The 23,076-nt window shown below is 34.5% G+C and overlaps 2 protein-coding genes across 5 annotated transcripts; one reads left to right on the forward strand and one right to left on the reverse strand.

Annotated features, from left to right (window-relative positions):
* Positions 1–3,517: 3,517 nt before the first annotated feature.
* Positions 3,518–13,851, forward strand: LOC113688580 (protein RRP6-like 3). 2 transcript variants are annotated; one of them, XM_072050872.1, is made up of 13 exons: positions 3,518–3,901; positions 3,989–4,239; positions 4,622–4,720; positions 6,085–6,168; positions 6,303–6,389; positions 6,890–7,010; positions 8,505–8,719; positions 8,816–8,860; positions 9,066–9,577; positions 9,691–10,183; positions 10,965–11,569; positions 12,987–13,088; positions 13,523–13,851. In XM_072050872.1, exons 1-12 carry the CDS (start codon positions 3,655–3,657, stop codon positions 13,066–13,068), a joined length of 2,841 nt encoding a protein of 946 aa, XP_071906973.1. In that variant the 5' UTR covers positions 3,518–3,654; the 3' UTR covers positions 13,069–13,088; positions 13,523–13,851. The 2 variants fall into 2 exon arrangements, with proteins under 2 accessions (XP_071906973.1, XP_027062252.2); XM_027206451.2 differs by lacking the exon at positions 13,523–13,851 and having other exon boundaries at positions 12,987–13,316.
* A 581-nt stretch (positions 13,852–14,432) lies between these two features.
* LOC113688582 (NEDD8-activating enzyme E1 regulatory subunit AXR1) lies at positions 14,433–21,441 on the reverse strand. Of its 3 annotated transcripts, XM_027206453.2 has the most exons (15): positions 21,269–21,441; positions 20,473–20,645; positions 20,197–20,360; positions 19,304–19,414; positions 19,134–19,213; positions 18,866–19,016; positions 18,692–18,785; positions 18,022–18,110; positions 17,712–17,785; positions 17,445–17,607; positions 16,886–16,971; positions 15,416–15,499; positions 15,151–15,331; positions 14,898–14,996; positions 14,433–14,814 (listed from the first exon to the last, which is right to left on the reverse strand). In XM_027206453.2, the coding sequence occupies exons 1-14, from the start codon at positions 21,304–21,306 to the stop codon at positions 14,913–14,915; spliced, it is 1,572 nt and encodes a 523-aa protein (XP_027062254.2). In that variant the 5' UTR covers positions 21,307–21,441; the 3' UTR covers positions 14,433–14,814; positions 14,898–14,912. The 3 variants fall into 3 exon arrangements, 2 of the variants coding, with proteins under 2 accessions (XP_027062254.2, XP_027062253.2); XM_027206452.2 differs by having other exon boundaries at positions 14,433–14,996; positions 21,269–21,440; XR_011815118.1 differs by lacking the exons at positions 14,433–14,814; positions 14,898–14,996 and adding an exon at positions 16,661–16,741 and having other exon boundaries at positions 15,300–15,331; positions 21,269–21,439.
* Between the last annotated feature and the right edge of the window lie 1,635 nt (positions 21,442–23,076).

The following is a 23,076-nucleotide window of genomic DNA, read 5'->3' on the forward strand; positions in this document are numbered from 1 at the left end:
TCCAAGCCATCGGGTTAAAGTGTGCACGCACCACCCGGATGCAATGTAAAGCAAAATAAGCCCGTCAACTCACTGATCCATTTTGCACACCTGTCAAATTGGGCTCGGGGAGGAGCCCACTGAAATGGATGGGTCAGCGGATTACCAATGGATGCTAGATTGAACCAGTAGATCAATAAAATAAAGGGTGTGTTTGGACAGGAGATTATTTGAAATATTATTTGAAATAATTACTATAATATTTTTTGCGATAAAATATATGTGAGATAAAAATTTGTATTAAAAAATGTGTTTGTAATGCAAGTAAATAATTTTTTGACAAATAGCTGCAATCGAAACATAGCTGTAGTTTTTTAATACAAAATATGTCATATGACATCACTAAATAATGTTATAGTAAATTTTTACTTAACTTAACGAGTTATAGAATGCTAATAATTGTGAGATTTATGACAAATAAAAATGTAATTAGTAATCTACCCATCCTTAGTTTTAGTATGAATCTTGTTAAGAAGTTATAAGTATACAAATGCCATTCAGAGTGATCTTCGTTTTGAGAATTAATTGTTGCAATATATCATTTTGTTAATATATTTCTAATTTGTAAAACAGATTTTGAGCAACAAGTTTTAGTAAAAATTTCCAAATGAGGGAAAGGCACGAGTGTCCACCAACACGACTGAAGTGTCCAGCAACACCAACGCCTGGAGAGTTCCCAGTAGGAAAGGCATGAGCAAAACTTTTCTCAGCAATGGAATACTGCAATTCGCTGATTGTTGCACCAGACTCAACCCAAGCACTATTTCCGTCAATATCAATGCTAATTGACCTAAGATTTCTCATATCAAAGTATGATGAATGGAACTTCAGACTTATAGTATTCCTCATTTGTACTCCATTTCGTTTGCAGCATATGACTGTTGCTTCAACGTGATATATAGTATTCTAGAGGAGTGATTATTGCCAAAGGTTTTGCTTTTGTGCTTGATACAGAGAACCTAAGTTTTTGGATTGAAGATTCCACTATGGGTAAATAAGAAGAGTTGTTGGGGAGATAAAAGAACATTCAGAACTGAGATGTTTGATGACATGAAGCTATCAGGAATCGAACTTGAGTATGATGATGGAATTAGTAAGGAAAACAAGGCAGTGAATAACAGAAACAACAGAACTTTAGATGTTTCTGTCACCATTTTGGACTATGATTCCCATCAGACACAATGTAGACTCAAAACAACTATGAATTGCTCATCTTATTTATATCCATTACAATTGGCCGGGACTGATTGTCATATAAATTAAGAAATACATGCAAACTTGGCCTGCAGGCCCGCTTTAAAAAAAAAAAAAAAAAGCTGTATTCTCTCTCTTGCATTGTAAGAAATCGTGATTGTAAGACTTATTCTCAAGTGAAGACACTAGCTAGCTCCGAATATGCAGTTCTGGTCATTTAAGATTTTTTGCATTCCCAATCTTGTATCAATTAAATATACAAATCTGCCTAATTAATAAAATTTGTTTATTTGGGGCTCTCTTATCATGTCAATTTGGGACAAAAAAATTTGTTAGTTTTAATCTTAATAACTAGGCAGACTTGTTCTTTGCTCAAAACATATATGCAGTCAATGTATTTTTTGGAATGTCTATTACGAAAAAGCCATTTATTTTGTCCTTCTTTCAGGGTTGCCTCCGGCAATAAAGAGCCAAACGTCGAACTTGTGGAACCTTTGATGTAGTCTCACCAGGGAACCATGCATATTAAGGTTAATATCTATTATGGTCTCATTTAATTTAGCTTAATAGCTTTTATGTGATCTTGTCAACTCATATTATGTTGCTTGATTTTTTTGCCTGCCAAATTCCATGACCAATCTGTCATTAAATACGTACATTACTAGTTACCAACTCATTTCACCTTTAGAATAAGTGTCATTTGCTTTGAAGTCTTTCATGTTGGCTTGTGCTAAATAAGCCTTAAAAATGTACAAAATCTGAATTAGAATGCGTTTGAAAGCATGATGATTAAGTGGTTTCAATATGACATCTATCCCTCATTCTTTGTTTTGATTCTTCAGTTACATGCACTTAGTACACAACACAAAGAATGTAAGCCAATTTTATTTTGTCCCACAAAAGTTGTAAATTCTCTATGCTAAAGTATTAGCAACTTAAAAGATTAAGTTTAATTGAATGAATTGAGCTATCAAACAGATTCTAAATAGTTTCAATATGACATCAAACCCTTGTTCTTTGTAAATTCTCTATGCTACAACTTAGAAGATAAAAAAGAATGCTAGAACTTTATACCAACCTCTAATTTTTGTATCTTTATTGTGTACCTTTGGCATATAGAATAGAAAATTTTGGTCACTTCCTTACAAAAGATTGGATGTTCAAGTCTAATTGCTAATATAAGGATGTGTTGATAGACAATACGTACCTATAAGGCTATGTTGGTGGTCAATCTGTAAAAATTCCTGTAAACCTTCCATGGTTTCGGAGGCATACCCTAACCCATGGTGTTGATTAAAGCCAATCCCATCCAAACTTTTTGGTACCAAAAATTTTTGTTTATTTACTTGAATTCTCCTACTTTGCCCTTAGGAAACAACAAAAAAAGGTGGCGAGTATGTTTTCCCTTTTTTTTTGTAAGCCTTTCAATATTTTGTGGTCAATTTCACACTTTCATTTTTTTTTTAAGTATTGACTTGGAACATTTAATAGACTCAAATCTATTTACACTGGTTAAACAAATTAGTCTGCTTTAAATTCAAGACTCAAGAAATACAAAAACAGCTAAATATATTTTCAAAACTATTGACACATTTTACTATCTTTTTTTTTTCCGAACACGATAGATTTATTTCTATTTTATACTATGAAAAGGGGTGTGACCCAGTAGGGCCAAGAGGGGGATTTGGAGGGATTGAACCACCACCCAGTTCAGATGGTTGCGTAACCGTTGGCAAAACATTTCAGGAAGCTCTCTGGATTTTAGAATGCAAGTCAAGGGACTTGATCTCTTGATCAGCTACACCCACGTAAAGCCTTAAGACTCTCTTGCTGACTAACTAATCAAAATAGTTAGTTGACACATATTACCAACACCTTTTGATTTTATGAACACTCATTTCCAATAAAAGTTGTATGATAAATTTTCCATTTGGAGCCATATCTGGGTCTTGTAGTTGTACCAGACGATCTATACCGGTGTGTTCCTGCCCCAAATCCATCAATAATTGGGCTATTGCCCCCACAGGAGTGGTCTAGTGGTAAGCGGGCTTTTAAGAACCCTTGAGGTCTAAGGTTCGAATCTTATCCTGGACTTAAATCTCTGTGACTCGTCCAGGGTCGCTGCGGGGGCCATGATGCACTCTTTCGATTTGATGTACTGGCTCAGATCCTAAGAATTCGAGTTGAATATGTTCCGGGTTACCAAAAAAATAATAATAATAATTGGGCTATTTACCTTCGGCCCAGTCCAAACCCACTTTTACTGCTTAAATTCAACAACAAACAAATAGCTCCTTAAACCCCCTCCCCACCAAAACCTTCAAATTCCGGTTGTTTTGACTCATCCCAATGCAGCCGAGCTGAAGTTGAAAAAGAAGAAGAAAGGGGAAAAGTCCAGATTCCAGAAAACGCTAAATCACCATGGAAGATCGAAGCAGCAAGTTCAAGCTTGCACTTTCAATCACAGTCGCGGTGGCGATCTCCATCATTTTGGCAGTACAAATTCGAAAAAACAGAAGGCAAAAACAGAAGAAACAATCGAAATCTTGCTATCTCGATACAGAATCTCCTAGAAAACCTCAATTCAGATTCAAACGCGTTGTGGCAGACAATTCTTACTCTCAATTCAAGCATTTGAAGCTCCAGGAAGCTGCCGGCGCCGCCAATGGTAAATTTGAAGAGGTGGAAAAAAGGAAAATTTTAATCTTGTTTGGAAATGTTAATGAAATTAGCTTCTTTTAATTTGTTTTGGCAGGGGATTATGTGAATGTGCATCCGTACAAGGCGGAGATTGGGGAATTATTGAAGAATTTGAACGCAGAATTTGTGGAACTTTTTAGTGTGGAAGTGGAAATGATTGGGGATGAGGCTGATAATTATGTTTGGGTTGAAACGAAGTCGCAGCTGGAGGAGCTTGCTGAGGTGTTGAGTAAAGAGAAAGTGTTTGGTGTTGATACTGAGCAGCATAGTTTGCGATCTTTCTTAGGCATCACATCTCTCATTCAGGTACGGATACTTGTGTTTGTATTTGGAAACGAATGCCTTTCGAGTATGTGAGGAGTGAAAATTTTACACATTTGTGTAAAAAAATTTTCAAATTGTTCAAAATGGTATCTTTTTCCTGTACAATACAATGCAAACTGGGTTCTATTGGATTTTTCTGAAAAAAAGAAAGGGTAAATTTTTAATGTTCATGTGTATGTGCTGATATAATGTTGGTAGATATGGAAAACCATAGAAATGTCTTATATCTTCTTAAAAGAAATAAGCATCTAAGTACTAAGGTGGATGTGTATTTGCATCCCTGAGGCATAATACTGTACTCAGTTAATTCATAGATATAGAATATATGAGCTTTTGTGTTTAATGTGAGGTTTTTCTTGAATAGATATCGACAAAAAGTAAGGACTATCTGGTGGATACAATTGCCTTGCATGATGTGATGGGAATTCTTCAGCCCGTGTTTGCTGATCCTCTAATTTGCAAGGTAATTTAGTACACATGGTATGGTTGATTTAATTTATTTTTTATTGCTTGTAGTGAATCTTCTTCTTCAACTTATAACTGGTATACAACTACTTATAAATAGCCAGCTGTCATTAAATTTTAAATTTTGAAATTTGAACGTCCCATTTTTCTTTCTCAAGAAATATGTAATGATCCACACTTAAAAGAAAAGAAAAAGGAAACACATTTGAAAGAAAAAATGTTGATATTTGTGGAATAGTAAGTATATGTGAATCAACATAATATTAGTTCAATAGGAGGCTATTGAACTTGTCGGATGACAGCTAAAGAAAAAGGCCAGGATTTTATAAAATGATTGCTTCTATGTTTATTGAGTTGTTTATGAACTCTCAAGTAATGGACTTGTTTGCTTCTACTTGTCATACATGGTTGGTTATCATTTCAGTTGTGTCTTAGGAGGTGAGGAGGTAGTTTGCCAACATGAAACCTTATGCTTGTCCTTTTCTATTTTAAGAACTGAATTGAGCTACTTGATACTTTAACCGGACTTGACTTGGTAGCTTCATTTGCCAACTAAGCATCAAGAAGAGTTAGCAATCATTAACTTTTCAAACTGGAATCAAACTCAGCATGATAAGCATACAACCTAGTATTTATGTGTAAAAAGGTTCAAGCGACTCGAATTCAACTCAAGCTTGGATCAATAATGACCCTTTCTAATCATCTGGATAATGATCACATATCCAAACTCATTAAAATGGTCAAAAAAAATCTCAAAAACTGGAATGCTTGGCTTAATTAGGCTCATTCGCATCCTTAAAGAAACACAGTATGCTCTGGACTTCCTTGGCACCATCTACATCTTTGATGGTAAGATGGGTCAAAGTACCACGGTTAAGTATAGTTTGCACAATTCTTTAATCTGAATAGAAGTGACAATAACGAGAAAGGCTACTCTTTTAATCCGCTGATCAGACTTGGAGAAAGGAAGTTAGATGTCTTGTAGTGAAATAGCAGAATGGATTTGTTTTATGTATAATTTATCATTATTTGCTCCCACTGCTTTGCATTATAACTTTCTCATCTGCTTCCTATTATCTATGATTTTCTCATAGACATGCATATAGAGGAGAATCGGGGGCATACATGGAGTGGCTTTCTAGATTAACCAGATAATCATCTACATCCTTTCATCAATGATTTTAGCAATATATCTCGTGGAAGTGAACAATGCCTTTTCATATTTTGATGTCAATATTGAAACAAAAGATTTTATATCAGATATACTCGTTCCATATTTTTCTGCTTTCCTTGTATATTATGGTGATTCTTCACAACAAATCGCATTGATGCCAAATTAATTTGTTCTTACCACTGATGTAGGTGTTCCATGGAGCTGATAATGATATTCTCTGGCTTCAAAGAGATTTTCATATATATCTGGTTAATCTATTTGATACAGCAAAGGTGAGCTACCATCATGATTTAGTATGCCTTTCATTTATCTCATGTCTCGTGCCTTTGATGGGATTGAACAGAGAGTTCAAGTAGAGCGTAGCATCTTGCTTGTTGACTTTGACATTTGGAGTTGTATAATTCAGGCATGTGATGTGCTGTTGAAACCACAAAAGTCATTGGCATATTTGCTTGAAGCATATTGTGGAGTTGTTAAAAATAAACTGTTACAGGTTAGCATCTTTCTTTCCTGTCTCTCAATTTTATGAAAATTTCTAAAGATCATCTGTTTTGGCGAAACAAGTAGTGACTTCTCGCAATAGCAAAATATACAAGAAAAGAGAATAAGATTATCTGGATAAATTAGATACAAGATGGGGGAAGTTGGATTAGCATAATCAACTGGATTTGGTTAGCATCGTAGTTGGATCTTAAAAGTATTTTATAAACTAAAGCCTGTTATACTTTGGCCAACTCTGATGGACTGGAAAATTGAAATTGCTTAGGGATTCAAATATTGTCTATCTTGCTTGACCTTCTTTTCCTATGTTACCAATTGGTAGCATCATAAGTTGTAATAAGAAATTTAGTATTGAAATAAATGATTAATTATGATGTAGAAGACAACGCTGCATATCAGTTTTTGATCACATGTTTTAGCTGGCAAAATTTTGCTACTTTTATTGGTGTCTTGGTTCACCTAATGGGGTTTGTTTCACCACTTAAAATGCAGCGAGAAGACTGGAGACAGCGTCCCTTACCTGCAGAGATGGTGCAATATGCACGTACAGATGCACACTATCTTTTGTATGTAGCAAATTGTCTTACTTCAGAGCTCAAACTATATGGAACAGGTACGCAACGTACCTACTCTTGTTGTACAAAATTTGAAATTATGTGTTGATTGTAGATTCTATGACTTCTCTAGCATTCATGCTTTAAATTTTTATGGTATTCTAAAATTGATCATACTTTTCTCCGACAATAAATTACTGAGAGTTTTACAAGTCAACAGTTGAGAACTGGTTTATATGATGGATTTCTAAAATATATAATTTGAAAAGAAACATTGTGGAGTAGCCACTACACGTATATATATAGTGAAATTAGCTAACATGTGTTTCTATCAGAAAACTACTATGGAGTCAGTGAGTCTGACAAACCAATAGTATCTAATGCATGAATCTACTTGGAGTTGATTAATAGCTGTAATACATAGCTTTAGACTTCGTAAACCCCCAGAACACTTCATCCAAGTGTCTATGCATGTCAAGATTTCTTTTCAGTTTCTAAAGTAAATAAATAAATAATGAATAAAAATGAGAGCAAATTTTACATGCACTGACAGTGTATGCACCATCACCGTTGGATGTATTACACATGTCCAAAATTTGAATTTCAAGTTCAAATTTACATTAGTTGTCATTCATCCAAGGTTGGCAGCGTTTACACTTTCAGTGTATAATAGATTAATCCTAAAAATAATTTGAAAAATCCTGGAAATAGGAGTTGTTATTATCCATAAGGAGCTTTCCAGTCAGTTAGAAGCTTGCTTATTCCTTTCTTTCCATACTTGAGCTCACACGAGCTGACTTCCAGGCCTTTTCCCCTCTGTATTTCAGGCTTTTCTGGTGCCACTGTTCTATGAACTCTTTGTAAAAAAAAAAAAGTCGTGTATGTAAAAAAAAGTTGTATTTTATACATATTGTAGTTTTCAAAATATTATTAAACATAATAGTGCACCAAAACTCATCTTTGTTGCTTTATATATATGAAGATCATAATCTGGGTACATTTTTGTCAGCAGAGTCAACATTTTCAGTATGTATCATTCTTTGGATCTGTTAGTCACATGATGGTAAACATTTAGAAGGTTATCTATATCCCTAGAAACCCAACTGGATGGAGACACGATCATCTGGTTCAAAAGTTGAATTAATTCAAATGAAGTTGAGTTACTCAATCCAAATTACTCGTTAGTTTCTCAGAGTATCAGCCTTTATTGCAAAGCACATTCTCTTAGTTTCTAAAGGGCAATTTGTTTTGTTTGCGGGATATGATGATTTATAGTACTCATTTGCATATCAGATACAAGTCATGACTCATGACATGGTTTACAACTAGATTAGCATTTGTTACTAACCATCAGCTTGTGGTCTAGCTGTCTGAAATATTCCTCAAGATTAATAAAGATTTAAAAAAAGCCCCTTATCAAAAATTTTGCTATTAAATTAGATGATAAGTGGGATGTTTCTTCTTGTCAACTTAGGCACATTTAGAACAAGTTCACTCTCATATTGTTTTTTGGTTTGTAAAGTGCCCGAATCCTGAATACAGTAGTGTATCAGAAAATTCATCGCGTCCCGATGACACGTTCCATTTTGTTCTCGAGGCTAGTCGGCGTTCAAATGTGGCTTGTCTGCAACTTTACACAAAGGAGATTGAAGCTTATCCAGGAGAATCTGCTGCAGCATCGATCATTTCTCGTAATTTGAATGATCAAGGAAGTTTCCAATCAAATTGCTGTTGTGAGACAAAGGAAAATTGCTCCTGCCAGGTTAAGGTATCGATGATTTTTTTTCTCTCTTTATTTTCATAAATATCATAAATTTTGTATGTCGATGAGTTAGTAACTTTTGTCTTTTTCTTGATAATTCAGTTTCAGGCTGTTGTGAGACGTCTTTGTGCTTGGAGGGATGTAATGGTAAGTGAATGTATCTATGTGCTTTTCTTCCTCGAGAGCATGTATAATAATTTGGCCCTTTATTTTATTTGTATCTAATTTCAAGTACCAGCTGCCTATTTTCTGAAGAATAGCCTATGACTTGCTAGATACATGTTCAATTTGAGTCTTTAAGATTGCTAGACAATTGAGGCTTTGCATCTTGGTTTGTTATACATCTGTTCAGGCCCGAGTTCACGATGAGAGTTTGAGATATGTCCTATCTGAGCAAGCCATAGGCATGCTTGCAGCAAAGGTTCCAACAACTGAGATGGAAATATATGATACCATCTCAAGAGCTGATCTAAATTCTGATTCTGTGAATTTTGGTTCTTTTCTCGAATCTCCATCGCCTGTTGTTTGCAGTCACTTTGAAGATTTTTATTTACTGTTTCAAGATAATATAGGCAAGGATGATGATTGGTTAGTTCCAATCCTACAAAAGCACCTAGGCTCAGATGGGACTTGTCCCCTGTCAATACATAACTATGTTTTACTATCAAAAACTAGCCTAAAACCAACAAATAGAACAGTTTCTAAACCAAATGGGTTTAGAGCTGCAAAGCAAGTTGCTCGTATGGCTTCAAGAGAGTTATTCGTTCAAAAATTCTCCTGCAAATCCCCAGTTTATCATAATTGCAGAATCTTTGCAAACGACGGCCGATTGTTATGTTACTGTGACCGGAAGAAGCTTGACTGGTAACTTTATTTTCTCTCTTCTTGACTGCATTATTCATACTTAATTTCCAAATCTAGCCTACTTGTCTGAAATATATGGAGTCTCCAATGAATATGAATATTTATTGTCAAAGGTATCTTAATCGAGATCTGGCAAGACTTGTTGAAGATGACCCTCCAGCTATAATGCTTCTCTTTGAACCCAAAGGTCGCCCTGAGGATGAGGGGAATGACTTCTATATTCAAAGTAAGAAAAACATATGTGTTTGTTGTGGTGAAGGGAATCACTATTTACGGTACCGGGTTATACCTTCGTGCTACAGAATGCATTTCCCTGAGCATTTGAAGAGTCATCGCTCTCATGATATTGTGCTTCTCTGTGTGGATTGTCATGAAATCGCACATGCTGCCACCGAGAAGTACAAGAAACAAATAGCTACAGACTTTGGAATACCACTTTACATTCGTAAAGTAATTGATCCTGATCAAGTTCAAAATACAAGTGAATCGACTGATGTACATTTTGAGGAGGTAGGCGTATCTCCTTTGCAGTTGCGCACTGCGGCAATGGCTTTGTTGCGCCATGGGCCAAGAATGCCACCCAAACGCCGTGAAGAATTAACCCAGGTATGAATACTTGTCAACTTTCTGTATTTTCATTTTGGGTAGTAGCAATGAATGAAAAGGTACTAGTAGTAGTCAAAAGTAAAATGATGGTAAGATCATCAAGTTGCAGACCCTATATTTTCTTGATAGTCTAGCATTTCCTTGAAGAATGGTAGTAAGAAAGTGTGGTATATCTGCAATGTTTGGTATATGACATGGTATATCCAAAAATATTTTCCAATGTGTGGTATATCTGCACTAATGTTCTATGCAAAGATTTTATTTTATTTTTCTAATCTGGTTGAGTTTATGACACTTTCACTTTATAATACCTTTCAATGGTCCTTTAGACATGGTACTTCAAACACCATGGGATGGTAATTGACTGCATATTGCTGGTCCAATTATATTGATTTGGTTATTGTATGATCTCTAACTTTAGCATTAATATCCCATTTTCTCTCGTATTTCAGATTTCAGAAAATGAGGACTTTGAAACCTTTTGAGTTTTGAGTCCATTCTGTCTTCCATATAGTTTCTAGATATTTTATTGCTGTTACTATCATTTGTTTGGGGAAAACTTTTAATGCACGTTAGGAGCAACATCTCTTCATGGCCAAGTGTTGCATCTTTTGATTTCTATTGGCAGTGCTTTCCTTTTCACTGTAAATGCTTATAATAGATAAAATATTGGAAAGTCAGACAAGTCTAAAATGTCTTTGCCATTGTTTCCTCTCTTTGTTTTATTAGTGGCAGTGGTTGAATTTTATTCAATGAGCTTTTGTGTCTATCGATTGTGCAGATAGTAATGCAGTACTATGGAGGTAGAGAAATATCAGATGAAGATCTGGAAAAGGCTTTGCTTGTTGGGATGAGTCCTAATGAGAGAAAACGACTAGGGAAAAAAAGAGGACTACAATTCAAGCATGCAAGTTCTCAAGTTTTGGTTGGTACAGATACAGATAGTAAAGAAACATGTAGCAAACAAAATAATGGTCAAAACTTGATGGAGATGAGAACGGACATAAGCGGTCACTCTACTTGTTCCAACACTCTGGCCAATGGTGAAGTCTCTTCGGCCCATAGTAAAGGAGTAGATTCGGACAGTACTAAGTCTCGAAATACCAATTGCATACCTTTTTCAGTTTCTGATGTTGCTGAAAGTGGAACTCCATTGAATGGAGCGACAAATTTGATCTGCTCAACGTATAATGGAAATTTTTCATCGAAGCACCAGTCAAAGTATTCACTACTTGGGCATGGACCACATGGAAAGTTAGTTGTTGATCATTTACTGAAGGAATATAGTGAGGATGGAATCCTTGAATTTTGCCAGAAATGGAGACAAGTTTTTGTTGATGCTCTTCATCCTCGCTTCTTACCTGCTGGATGGGATGTGAACCACAGGTACTTTTATGGCAGTGACCTTGTATGGTCTGCTCATATGGGATGTAATATCTAGTCATTCTTCAATCCTTACAACCTATGGCAACTGTTTGTAAAATGCTGGACTCCCAGAAGTGCCTTTTTAGATTCCCACACATGAAAGAGTGTTTTTTAATTTGAAATGGTATTTAAAGTCTTAACATGCCAAAGGCAAATGCAGCACAAAAGTTGAAACTTAAAAGGCCTAGAATGTTTGAACTAAACTGTCAAGTGAAAGTGTGTAGAATTTTGGATGCTAAATTTAGAGTTCTGTGTGATTTTTATACCATAAGCACATTGTATCTTGATTTAGTGATAGAATGAAGCTATGCAACATGATTAAGTCAGTATACAAATAATTTTAAAAACAAAACTTTCAAACCAAAACAAAAAATGGTTACATATGAGTTCAAGGATAAAGAAACTGTAGGACCCAAGTAAAACTATAAGGGTAGCATCTCTAGGAAACGTGGCATCACGATAATGATTTAGCAAGCAGTGAAAATCAAGCTCAGATGGTGCACTTTTTGTAATATAGTACACATCCTATAATGTTGGGATCATAATTTTTTGGAAGCCCTAGGATTGTTGGATTTAGCTTTTTGTGCTGATTGGATTTGATATCTACTTTTCATACAAACTGAGATACTTATCTAAAGTATTTTGGCTTTCTTCTGGATGTGGATTTTTTTAGTTCCATCAGATTCTGCTTCTGGGATATATGTAAATGCATTACTGCGATTTAAACATATTTTGTCCTGTACATACAGTTTATTTGTCCTGTGTTTGCAAGTTGAAGACTTATAATAGCTATTCTGTTGCAGTGCCAGTTATGCATTGTGAGCATAGAGGCATAATTATCTTATTCTTGTTCTAATATGTGAATTTCAGTATCAATATTACCAGTTCTTTGTTAATGCGTACATGTCTGCATGTTTATAAAGCTTCTATAATGGATTTAAAACTGTTCCTGTGGTTGGATCCCTGCACTTTAAAATCCAAGTTCACATAGCAGTTGCTTGTACTTTCATGATTGTTGTACGTGAACCTGTTTTTGAGTGTTTGAAAGTATGTAATTCTTAAGTAGGAAGCATTTGTTGGGAATAAGGTTAGACACTCATATGGTTAATTCGCGTCTTGTCCTTCTCGATTGTGAAGGAATGCTAAGAAGTGAAAGGGTGAACCTCTAGTACTCTTTAAGTACATTTATCAGAATGAAGCAATTTTTTATCTCAAATAATAAAATACTGCATAATATGTTGCCAAATATTTTGAATGGAACCACAGAAGTGGAATATTTTGTTTTTTAAATATTGAATTTCAGGTGTCAGGAGTGTGTATTGTATGGTTGCTGAATTTTTTGTGTGCAAGGATTTGATGTCTGGTGGTTTTTTGCCAGTGGTAAGAGGGACTTTGGGGATTTCAGTGTGTACAAGCCTGTGAATAAAGTTTCTGCAGCTACTGAGGAATCGGGAAAATGATCAAGACTTCAATCTGCCAGGTTGCAAGAGACCCTTTTAATTACCATTTTATTCTAGGAGAGCACTAGCATCGTTAAACTAGGAGATGTAATCTGTTTTTATCTCTGTTTATGTATTCATTGGTTTCTTCGTTTTGCTTGTCATCGTGGTTTTCCAATGATCAGACGAATTTTGTCCAAGCGATTGCATTGGAGCTGTAGCTTATATACTGGAATACTTTTCTAATGCAAGGATCTTCATGTTTTCTATGCATTGTTAAGAAAATCATTTGCTTGAAACCTTCCTTGCTGTTTTCCATTGAGCTGGTCTTTCATTGGGGTTTTGGTTTCAAACCTGCAATCCTTCCGCCTGATAGGCCGCTTCCATCTTCATTATTCTTGAAACTGAACACCTCAAGTTTGCTCCAATTTAAAAAGGACTCGTTGACAATGTTTGAACAAGTTTTCCTTTTCAGATTAGGGCCTTGCAAGTCTGCAGATTATTGCTATTCAGATGAAGCTATTATGAAGCGACCTCAGAATTTGTCTGCTCTCATGGACTGCTTGGGGATGCACCAGCTGACATTTTGAGGCTGCTAAGTTTCTAAAGAATCTCTTTCGCCATTTTCTCGCTTTAGTGTGGCAAATTCTCGAGTTTGTTTGCACGGATTTTTGAAGGCATTGCGACATCAACCAAGAGGGAAAACAGGATTCCAGCGCACATTTCAACTGTATACTCGGACCTAAGGTGGAATAACTGGAAGATATCTTCGGTTAAATTTTACTGGCAAAAATTTAAGCTTAATCTTGAGCCCCGTTTGACAAATGAATTTTATGAATTTTTTGAATTTTTGTTTAAAACTTTACAATAACTTATTATAAATGTTGTAGGAAAAATTTTTGAAGCGTTTAAATTTTTAAATATTTTTAAGTATATAGTTTAAAAACGTTACGAAGTTTTTTGAAATTGTCTCATTTGATAAGTGAATTTTTTTTATGTTTGTTTAAAATTTTACTGTAATTTATTGTAGAAATTTTTTAAAAAATTTTGGAAGTGTATAAATTTTTGAATATTTTAAAGTGTATAATTCAAATATTTTTTAAAAATTTTTGAAATTATTGTAACTAAAGCTTTTATAAAATTTATAACAGACAAACTTGGCAAAAAAACAAAATTTATAACAGACAAACTTGGCAAAAAATTCATATGCCAAATAAATAGACCCTTAATTTCAGGGCAACTTTTCCTATCTATTGGTTTCAAGGGTGGGGCTAGTGAAGAATGTTTCTTAATCATTTATTCTGGCCCGAGATTTTGCTGACAGACTTTTGCCAAATTAGGGCTTTTCTGCACAGGTGGGTGGAGAGAGAGAAAAAAAACGGAACTCTCTTAAAACTCAGTAACCTTAATATTCATTTCCATTTTGTTTCCTTGGGTGTACCATTCAGCCCCTGATTGTTCTATTACCCTCGGCTCCAACAAAGCCTTCAGCTGAAATCTCTAGTTACATTATATCGACTGCACAAATTTAGACATCAGCAGTTGATTCTATACTCTTCTTGTGTTGTCCTCAACTAATCAACCATGGACCAGGTACAGAAATGTCCCTCAACCAAAATGGGCGGAAAAATAAAGAAGGATAAGGTGCAAATATAAATATAAAGCCATCGAAATAACCCCCGCCACTCAGCCATCTAAGCATGTCCATCTTCCAGCTTTCAAGTATGAATTTCAAGCACTGTGCTTTCAGAAGTGGAGAAATCTGATCTGCTCAAAAATTAACTAGAAATGCACATCAGATCCTTCACGAATCTGGTACCACGACTAAAGAAACGTAATCAAAGACATACCATCGCTGAAACTACTTATAACAGTAACAGTTGAGACTTGTGATCAATGCCGTTGAAGATGAAAGTCCCAGACATAGGAACAAACTGCCTTGTGATGAGCTGCAGCAGAGGCAAAATGATTGGCCTTATATATATTTGTAATTGTGGAGAAAGTTAAAAAAGACCATAACTTGGCAAGAAAGTTCAGTAGTACTAAATTGAACGGTTATGTCTGCATTCTCCCAAAAAATTATGAAAGGAAAGACATCCCAACCTTGATCACTTCCTGTGATGCAATTCCACCAATAAGGGCAGCCACAGCGTGAAGCTCTGCAGCACCATACCGGCACATTTCATTTATGAGATCTTCTATTAAAGATGAACCATTACAGCCCAGATCACTAAGGAGGCCGACCGCAATACTTTTCAATCTGGAAATATCCTCATCCATCCCACTGCAGAAAATTAAAATAGCAGAATCACTAAGATGATGATCAAATAGCGTTTCTGCAATGAATGTGTCTAAATTATGGTTTTACCCCTCAAATTGGCCAGGGAAACTATTATAGTTTGCAGCAAAACGGTCTGCAGCTCGAAGCAGAATGTAGAACCCTGCAGCATAACTATAACACAAAATTTGAGGCCAAATAAAGAGAAATCACAATGCTGAACATGTGACATGTGATAAATCTAGAAAGAGCAGAAAGATATCTAACTATTTGCAATCAGCTCCTAAAGTTTTGCAGGTTCTGGAAACAAAGTAAAAAAAAAAAAAAAGTTAAATGCTGATAGATCTATATCAATTTCTCTTAATCCTAACTTTTTGAATGATTTACTAGAAACAAGCAGAATGTCTTAACAGTTCCTTTCTGTAACAATCTCTCTGAGCCAACAATAAAAACAAAACAGACGAGAGTAACTTATTATGTAAATTGTTGAACAGAAAATCCCATACACAATCCTTAATTTTGTGCAACAGAAAGCTTTCAAAAGAGGTGATGCCACTTGAATGAATGATCAAAAAACTCAACCAGGGAAAAAAAAAAGTCTCACCTATGAATTGCATATACAAAATAAAACAACCTCCAATAAGGATGTTAACTAACTAAGGAGATACAACTTCAAATACTAGAAACAAATAGTAGTATGTTATCCTTAAACCCCAATTCCCGAGCATAAATATACTTCTTTTTTCCCTTTTGGGTTTTTCCAACCATCCTCAATAAACTAGACTCAGAAATCACTCATTTCTTCCAACCTCAGTTTTCGGGTAAGAGGCCTCAGTTTTATGCTGTAATATTACTTTCCCCTACATTTTTTTCTCTTAACCATCAACGGGCCTTCCCTACACAGTGCAGAGCTCTAAGAGATGATGACTTCTGCAGATAACTGGAAGAATGGATAACCACAGCAGACTATAAACTTGAGAAAACTTGTACAGGTATTTCTGGTTCCTTAATATGTAACCTATTTTGAACTTAATGAAACTACTCTTCTAATTCTTCTTCTCCTTGCTCATATTTTGGTTCCATTGAGTAAAGAAACCTAGGTTTCAAATTAAGTCTGGTCAGACTTTCCAAGCCACTGACAATGAAAGATCTATATAATGAAGCCCCAAAAAACTTTTAAGTCCTTGAAAGAAAACTTCACATTAGTAGCTAGTCAAATAAATAAAACATGCATACCAATGTCAGACCCAGCTCCGAAGTCACTTTTACTATAGAATAGGACTACTTTTCCTGAAATGTTATCTAGATCAAGCATCCCAAATGTAATTTATGAACCTGAGAGCAGTCCTTTAACAAAGGTCAGTTTTTCTTTTCTTTTCCCCCCTTTCACTTCTTGGTCTTCAACCCCCTCAGTTACTACAAAACAATACAAACAATATTCTCAAGGTTTAAACCAGTCTGAAAAATCCACTCTATAAAGTGACATCAAATAATTGTTCACTTCCTTTTTTCTAGAAACTAGCCCATAAACCAAAGAAAAGCTGATAAGTATGTATATACCTGTAGTCTTCATCAGTCAGACACTTCTGTAATTCTGCTTGGACTGGGGTGTTGAACTCATCCTCAATGGGCCGATACCTACAAACCTAAAAGCATATCATATGCCTCAGATACTAAAAGAGAACATTTTCATATGATAAAAACAGTTCAACACAGCATGATGTTTCAGTCCTCGTAGAATTGAGGGACTCAATAATAAAGGGCAGTTCCCTACTTAGTCTGGCAAAGTCGGTAGTTGATATCTACTGTACACAAAAATACACCAAACAGGGTGGAAACACAAGAAAAAGGGAAACAAAAGAAAAACAAAACCACAATGTGATGGAGAAATATATAACACCCTCACAGCCCCTGCCAAGCTGAACATTGCAATATCTATCGACCTGTTTCGCCAAAGGTCAAATTAAAACAAACGAGTTTCATCATTGCAGTCAAACAGTTTCAAAAGGATCTCATCATGGATCCATTCAATGCAAAATTTGCTGAAAAGTGACGATTCCAAACAATCACTCTTCTAACTGAAAGTTGGATAAACATTTCAAGAATAAAAAAGACTTACTCGGAGTTTCCTTGCACTTTTACAGAAGCTTTTTATGTAAGCATTTGAGATGCTATATGGATCTCTACCAATTATTTTCAGGATATGCCTGACTTTTTGCTCCATAGCAATAAAATCTGCCACAGCCTTTGCTTGGTAAATCTTCTGCAAATTTACATACAACCTACAATATACACGGAAAAGCTCTATAATATACAAGTCATAGTTTTCATAGACGTAAATGACAAAATTAATACTGCTTGTCCTGCAAAAATGCTAGTCACTAACTCAGTGGATGATGTCATATCCGGTATTGAACCCTCAAGAGGTGCCTCCCCATTCCCATCATTGTCAATGAAATCCTGCAGAGCAGGCATGAAATATGGTTGGGCAATCATGCAGGTCAAAAGGGTAGAAATTCAAGGTTGTTAAAGAACTGTTGAACGAAATTACAGTAGATAGTCAATCTATTAAACTAGAATACTAATTTCATAAAATGAGATGTTAGCAGACGAATTTGCTAATTATTTATTATAAAAATGAGAGCTAATATTTGTATGATAAAAAAACAGAGCATACAGAATCCACAAAAAGTTACCTTTAGAGCTGCCACAGTCACCCAAAACTCTGATGAACTTGAACCAACTTCAGCACTACCATCATTAATTATCTTCTCTAACTCTGAACCTTAATTGTGAAATCAAGAAAGATAAATATACATTTCTACGAAAATAAAATATAGTTGTTACATCAAAAATACATTGACCGGTAAAAATAGAATTCTGACATGAGTAGGAAAGTGAAATACTAACCTAAAAGCAAGTCAAACTTGAGTTGCAAACTAATACTGTAATTAATGCATGCAAATACTATAAGTTTTCAAGTAGAAGCAGATTATTTAATCAACTAAAATGAACTGAAACACAAATTTTCTAGTATTAGTAGAATATTAATATACCATTAGCACATGGTTCCACATTCAAAAAGTTTGTAATAGGCACAAATATAAGCACAGAATCAGATTATCAGAAGAGGCAAGTTCAAGATAAGATCTTGATCAAGAATCTTATTTCCATCCCAAAGGTTAAAAAATACTTCTAAAACAACCAAAATCAGAACTGCTAGGCAGTTCCCAGCTATCCCACTCATTAGTATAAGATTTGCAGTAGTTGTGACAACATGTGACTTCAAAAATGTGCTCAAACCCAATTATTACAATTCCCAGCAACTCTAATTATATGTCTTGAATCCACAAAATCATTACTTACTGATTCCTCTAGGAGCAAAGACTTTAAATGAAGCTTCCATTGCCTCTTTATAATTGTCCTCATCAATTGCAATCATCCTGGCTTTAATTAGGTCCTAGGATAATTAAAACAAGAACGGTCTCAGAAACCAAACTAGAATAAAATATTATCGCAAGTGAAAACCAAATTCTGAACCTTGAATTGTTTCTTCTCATCTCTAGTTGATGGAAGGCAGCCACCATGACTTTTTGCCCACTCTTCTGCCATCTTAACGAGAATGATGACGTAAGGGGTGTGCTTATGGACGACTGGATCAGATGTGTTCAAATCAATAGTGTCTGCAAAACTATGAGTAACAAATATATCATCAGAATCTACCTATTAAATTGAAAGCAAAAACACCATCAAAAGAAGTAACATTCTCAGAAACAATCAAAGCACAAGCAGAAGTACTGTGAATAACCTTCTGAGCTCTGGCCATGGGTTATTTAGCCGGAGATCATCCAAAAAGTGATCAGGCTTTGACTCAATCACAGTATGCTCCTGCAATAGGATGCAACTATGAGATTTCAAAGGTTAAAGTTTGTAAATTGTCCAATTATCTCAGCAAATGTGAAAGAAAAAGTTAGTCACCTTCACACTGATCCGAATAAAACCTGTTAGACCATATGAGCGTGCAAATACCAGAGCAACATTTGCATCTCGACAGATTCTATCCAATTTCACCATTGAATCTTCAACCAGCTGAAAAAAAAAAGACAATGAGATATGTAAATAACATGAATTCATGACTGTTCTACTTTTAAAGTGAAGGTAGACATCAAAAATCCCCTCGGCAGTAAAATCTCAACCACTCCATGACTACATCTACTGGCTGAAAGTGCATCTTTCCATGTTTAATTTTCTTTAAAAAGAATAAGTGTTAGGATAGTTTCCCTGCAGGTAACTTCTGAATGCTTAGATCCAACCAAAACTCCACAAATCAAAGACTTTGAACAGCCTAATTCACTAGATAGAAGGTTTAACATGAGTAGGCTACAAAGGAGTTGGAACTTACTGCAGTTAACCAGGAAAAAAAATTTCCCAATTGCTTCCTTTGAAGGGGACATCTTAGGATTGTAAATGGACATCAGTTTGACCCCTTTGACCCAATTGATTCAAGTATAAAGCAATGTAGCAGACTGATAGCTTAAGAGGTTAACACCAAATTTGACAACTCAAACTATGCTGGCTTAGTTATATTAAACTGCAGAAACAATAACAGAGAAACTAATCTTCTTTGTTCCTTCATATATCTTCAATTAAGTATATGTAAGCAATGAGCCACTAGGAATCAATATGAATTCCAATCACTATGGATCAGTAGAAAATTAAGGTTACATTGATGTTTAATTTGACATTGTATCAATTATAAATCTTATTGCCAAGCTTGATGGTGCCCAGAAATTTAAATGAGTCTACATCATTAATCATATATGTGACATAAATCAACAAAGAATTAACTTAAAAAATAAAGAAATTCATACCTGTGTGGCCACTACCAGAGTGAACTGTGAGAAGAATGATGGGTTTGACTGAATCAATGCCTGGGGATACTCTTCAATAAACTTGGCTTTAACAGCATCATTTAGCTCCTGAAGAAATGAACACACACATTTGGCCTTCGATTGTCCCACACATGACTCGTCCACTACAACAATTACAATTAAAAATCAGAAAAGACGATCAAAAAACACATTTTAACAGCATAACACATAAATGACAACATTGATAGAAATATATGTCAAAAGCAAAATGTGTACCCATGAAGTTATTCCCAAGGTCACCCACTTCAACTTTCGAGCCATCGACAACGGTGATACTTCCAACCCCACCAAGAACAAGATTTTTCAATGTTTCTGAACCTGTTGGCCCACAATTCAACAAGCATACACTAGATCTCTCAAGTGCAGCCTGTCCTTGCTCACCCCATATTCTGAGAAACCAAATTTGCAGTACAAAAATAAACAAATATAGTATTTTTTTTTTAATTAATTTTGATAGTAAATAATCATAAAAACTCATAAATTCTCTGGTTTTACTTTCACCATTCTTCTCCACAAAATTCAACTCTTTATAACCATTTTTGAGCCCGAACCAAGAGTAAATATCTTAAACCAAATTTACTATTATAAAATTCCTATAATCCCAGTACAAAAATCGAAACATTGCAATATTATTATAAATTAAAAAAAAAAAAAAAAAAAGCTTCGACAAAAGTGGTATTAATTTCACTCGAATTCTGGATAACAGAACCAACTTAAAGAAAATGAAAAGCCATTATGCTTTAAGGCCAACTAAAACAAGATCAATGTACAAAGCAATAATTAATCAACTAATTTCAATCCAAGATATCCAATAAATTTACAAATAACGTTTAAACTTGAAATTTCTATTACTAATAAATAATTAAACAACGCTAAAGCGGAAAAATATCAATAAATTCTTTACTTCTTGCCCTAAAGCTATTACTAATAAAAGTAAATAGAGACAATGCTGAACGTCAAAAGGGTCAATAAAGAAAATAGTGAGGCAAAGATAAGCTTCAGAATAAGTTACCTGAGCTGACGATCGTACTTCGTTTTGGGTTCCGCCATTTTGCTGTGTACTGAACGTGCGGCAGTGTGTGTGGGACTTTCTTCACTTTCGCTGGCTTGCTTGGTTACTACGCTGTGGGGCTCAAGAAGCTGAGAATTTTTCCGAAAGGATATATTGTATTTGCGTCCCCTATAGTTTAATGAAATTGTGTTTAAACCCGTTGGATGTAAGGGAATTACAGATATAGTCATACAACGGACTCCCGTCTTATATATATTAGATAAATCACGCTAATCTCTCCTTTAATTTTAGCAATTCTTCTCTTGTTTGTTCAAAAACTTCCCCTAAAAGATTAAAGTAATTTTGTAATAAATTGGCTTCAATGTATCAAAAATGCCACATGAGTAATTATTAATGAAGTCTAAGTGTTTTCAAAAAAAAAAAAAAAAAAAGAATAGGATGGGTTATAATTTCCTTTCATCAAATTTTAAGGTTGGATAAAATTGATAACACTTAATGTATGTATGGCTATAAAAGTTAGCTCTCCACCAATTTTTTTTTTTTTTTGACTAAGCGCTTGTATTTTTAAAATATTTTTGTTTTAAATCTCTCTTTTCTACTTTTTCATGAATAAATAATATAGATTAGAATTCAAAATTCTTGTTATAACAACTCTTTTTTGTTTGATATAAGGAACATGAACAAGACAATTAAAGGGTAAAATTACAAAGTGAAAACTATCATAAATGCTTATTGGATACAGAGCAATGATGAAGGAGATCCATCTTATTTTGAAATCAAGAGGCGAGATCTCCAATTTTGGAGAAAACTAGAGGGGAGGATATTGTAATTTACCCTATAATATAATAAAGGGTTCATTACATTTACCTTCCCCATAGTTTAGCCAAACTATGAGTTAGACATTAGGTTTAACCATATTACTGAGACCCTTTTATAAGTAACATCCGTCAACCAGCAAATAGAAAATACTAAAAGTACAGAAGTGCCCTCTATACAAAAGTACTAAAAATTAAAACAAAAACACACTTGAAGACTTCCTTTAGGGATTTTTTTGTTTTGTTTCTTTTAGGAATATGCTAGTAAAGACGTTTGTTTAACTAAAAATATATTAGTCAATTAAAGATGCGTTTGATAAAATTGAAGTCTGAAAACTAAAATCTGAAATTTGAAATGTGAAGTCTGAAAATTGAAATCTGAAATCTAAAATGTGAAGTCTGAAAGTCTGAATCTATTAAATTATTGAATTGTTAAATATTAAATCTAATACATTTGAGCATATATCACATTTAGAGATAAATGAATAGTTTATCACTTAATTTTGGGAGCAAATTTTGTCTAAGAAATTCAGTGCCAATTAATTAATTTAGATGTTTAATTTTTTAAATTAAATAGTCTGAATATATTAAGATCTGAATTCATTAAATTTAAGTGCTGAATTGGGTGTTTTCAAACAAGGCCTAACTTTGACTACCAAGTTTTAGAAGGAACAATGGATAAAATCGAGTGGATGGCTTAAAGGACCTCTTCAACCCGTAGTAGTCTTCTTCTTCCTCGTCCTCAAAATATCCGACACCTTAATTTTTTTTTTGTTTTGAATTTTCTTTCTAAAGTAACTTAAGAACTATATATATTGGCTATAAAGGTTTTCATTAACTTAATCAAAATTAAGAAATAAGAAATTAAATTTTCTTGTTATCCAAACATCGAGAACCTAAACAGTGATCACACAAATTTTATTGATTCTTCTAACTAAGTACTATGAATTTTTCAATTTTTTATTTTCATTTTTCTATCATTTTCTTTTCTAA

Source organism: Coffea arabica, chromosome 5c, assembly GCF_036785885.1.
Source record: "Coffea arabica cultivar ET-39 chromosome 5c, Coffea Arabica ET-39 HiFi, whole genome shotgun sequence".
Classification (NCBI taxonomy): Eukaryota; Viridiplantae; Streptophyta; class Magnoliopsida; order Gentianales; family Rubiaceae; genus Coffea; species Coffea arabica.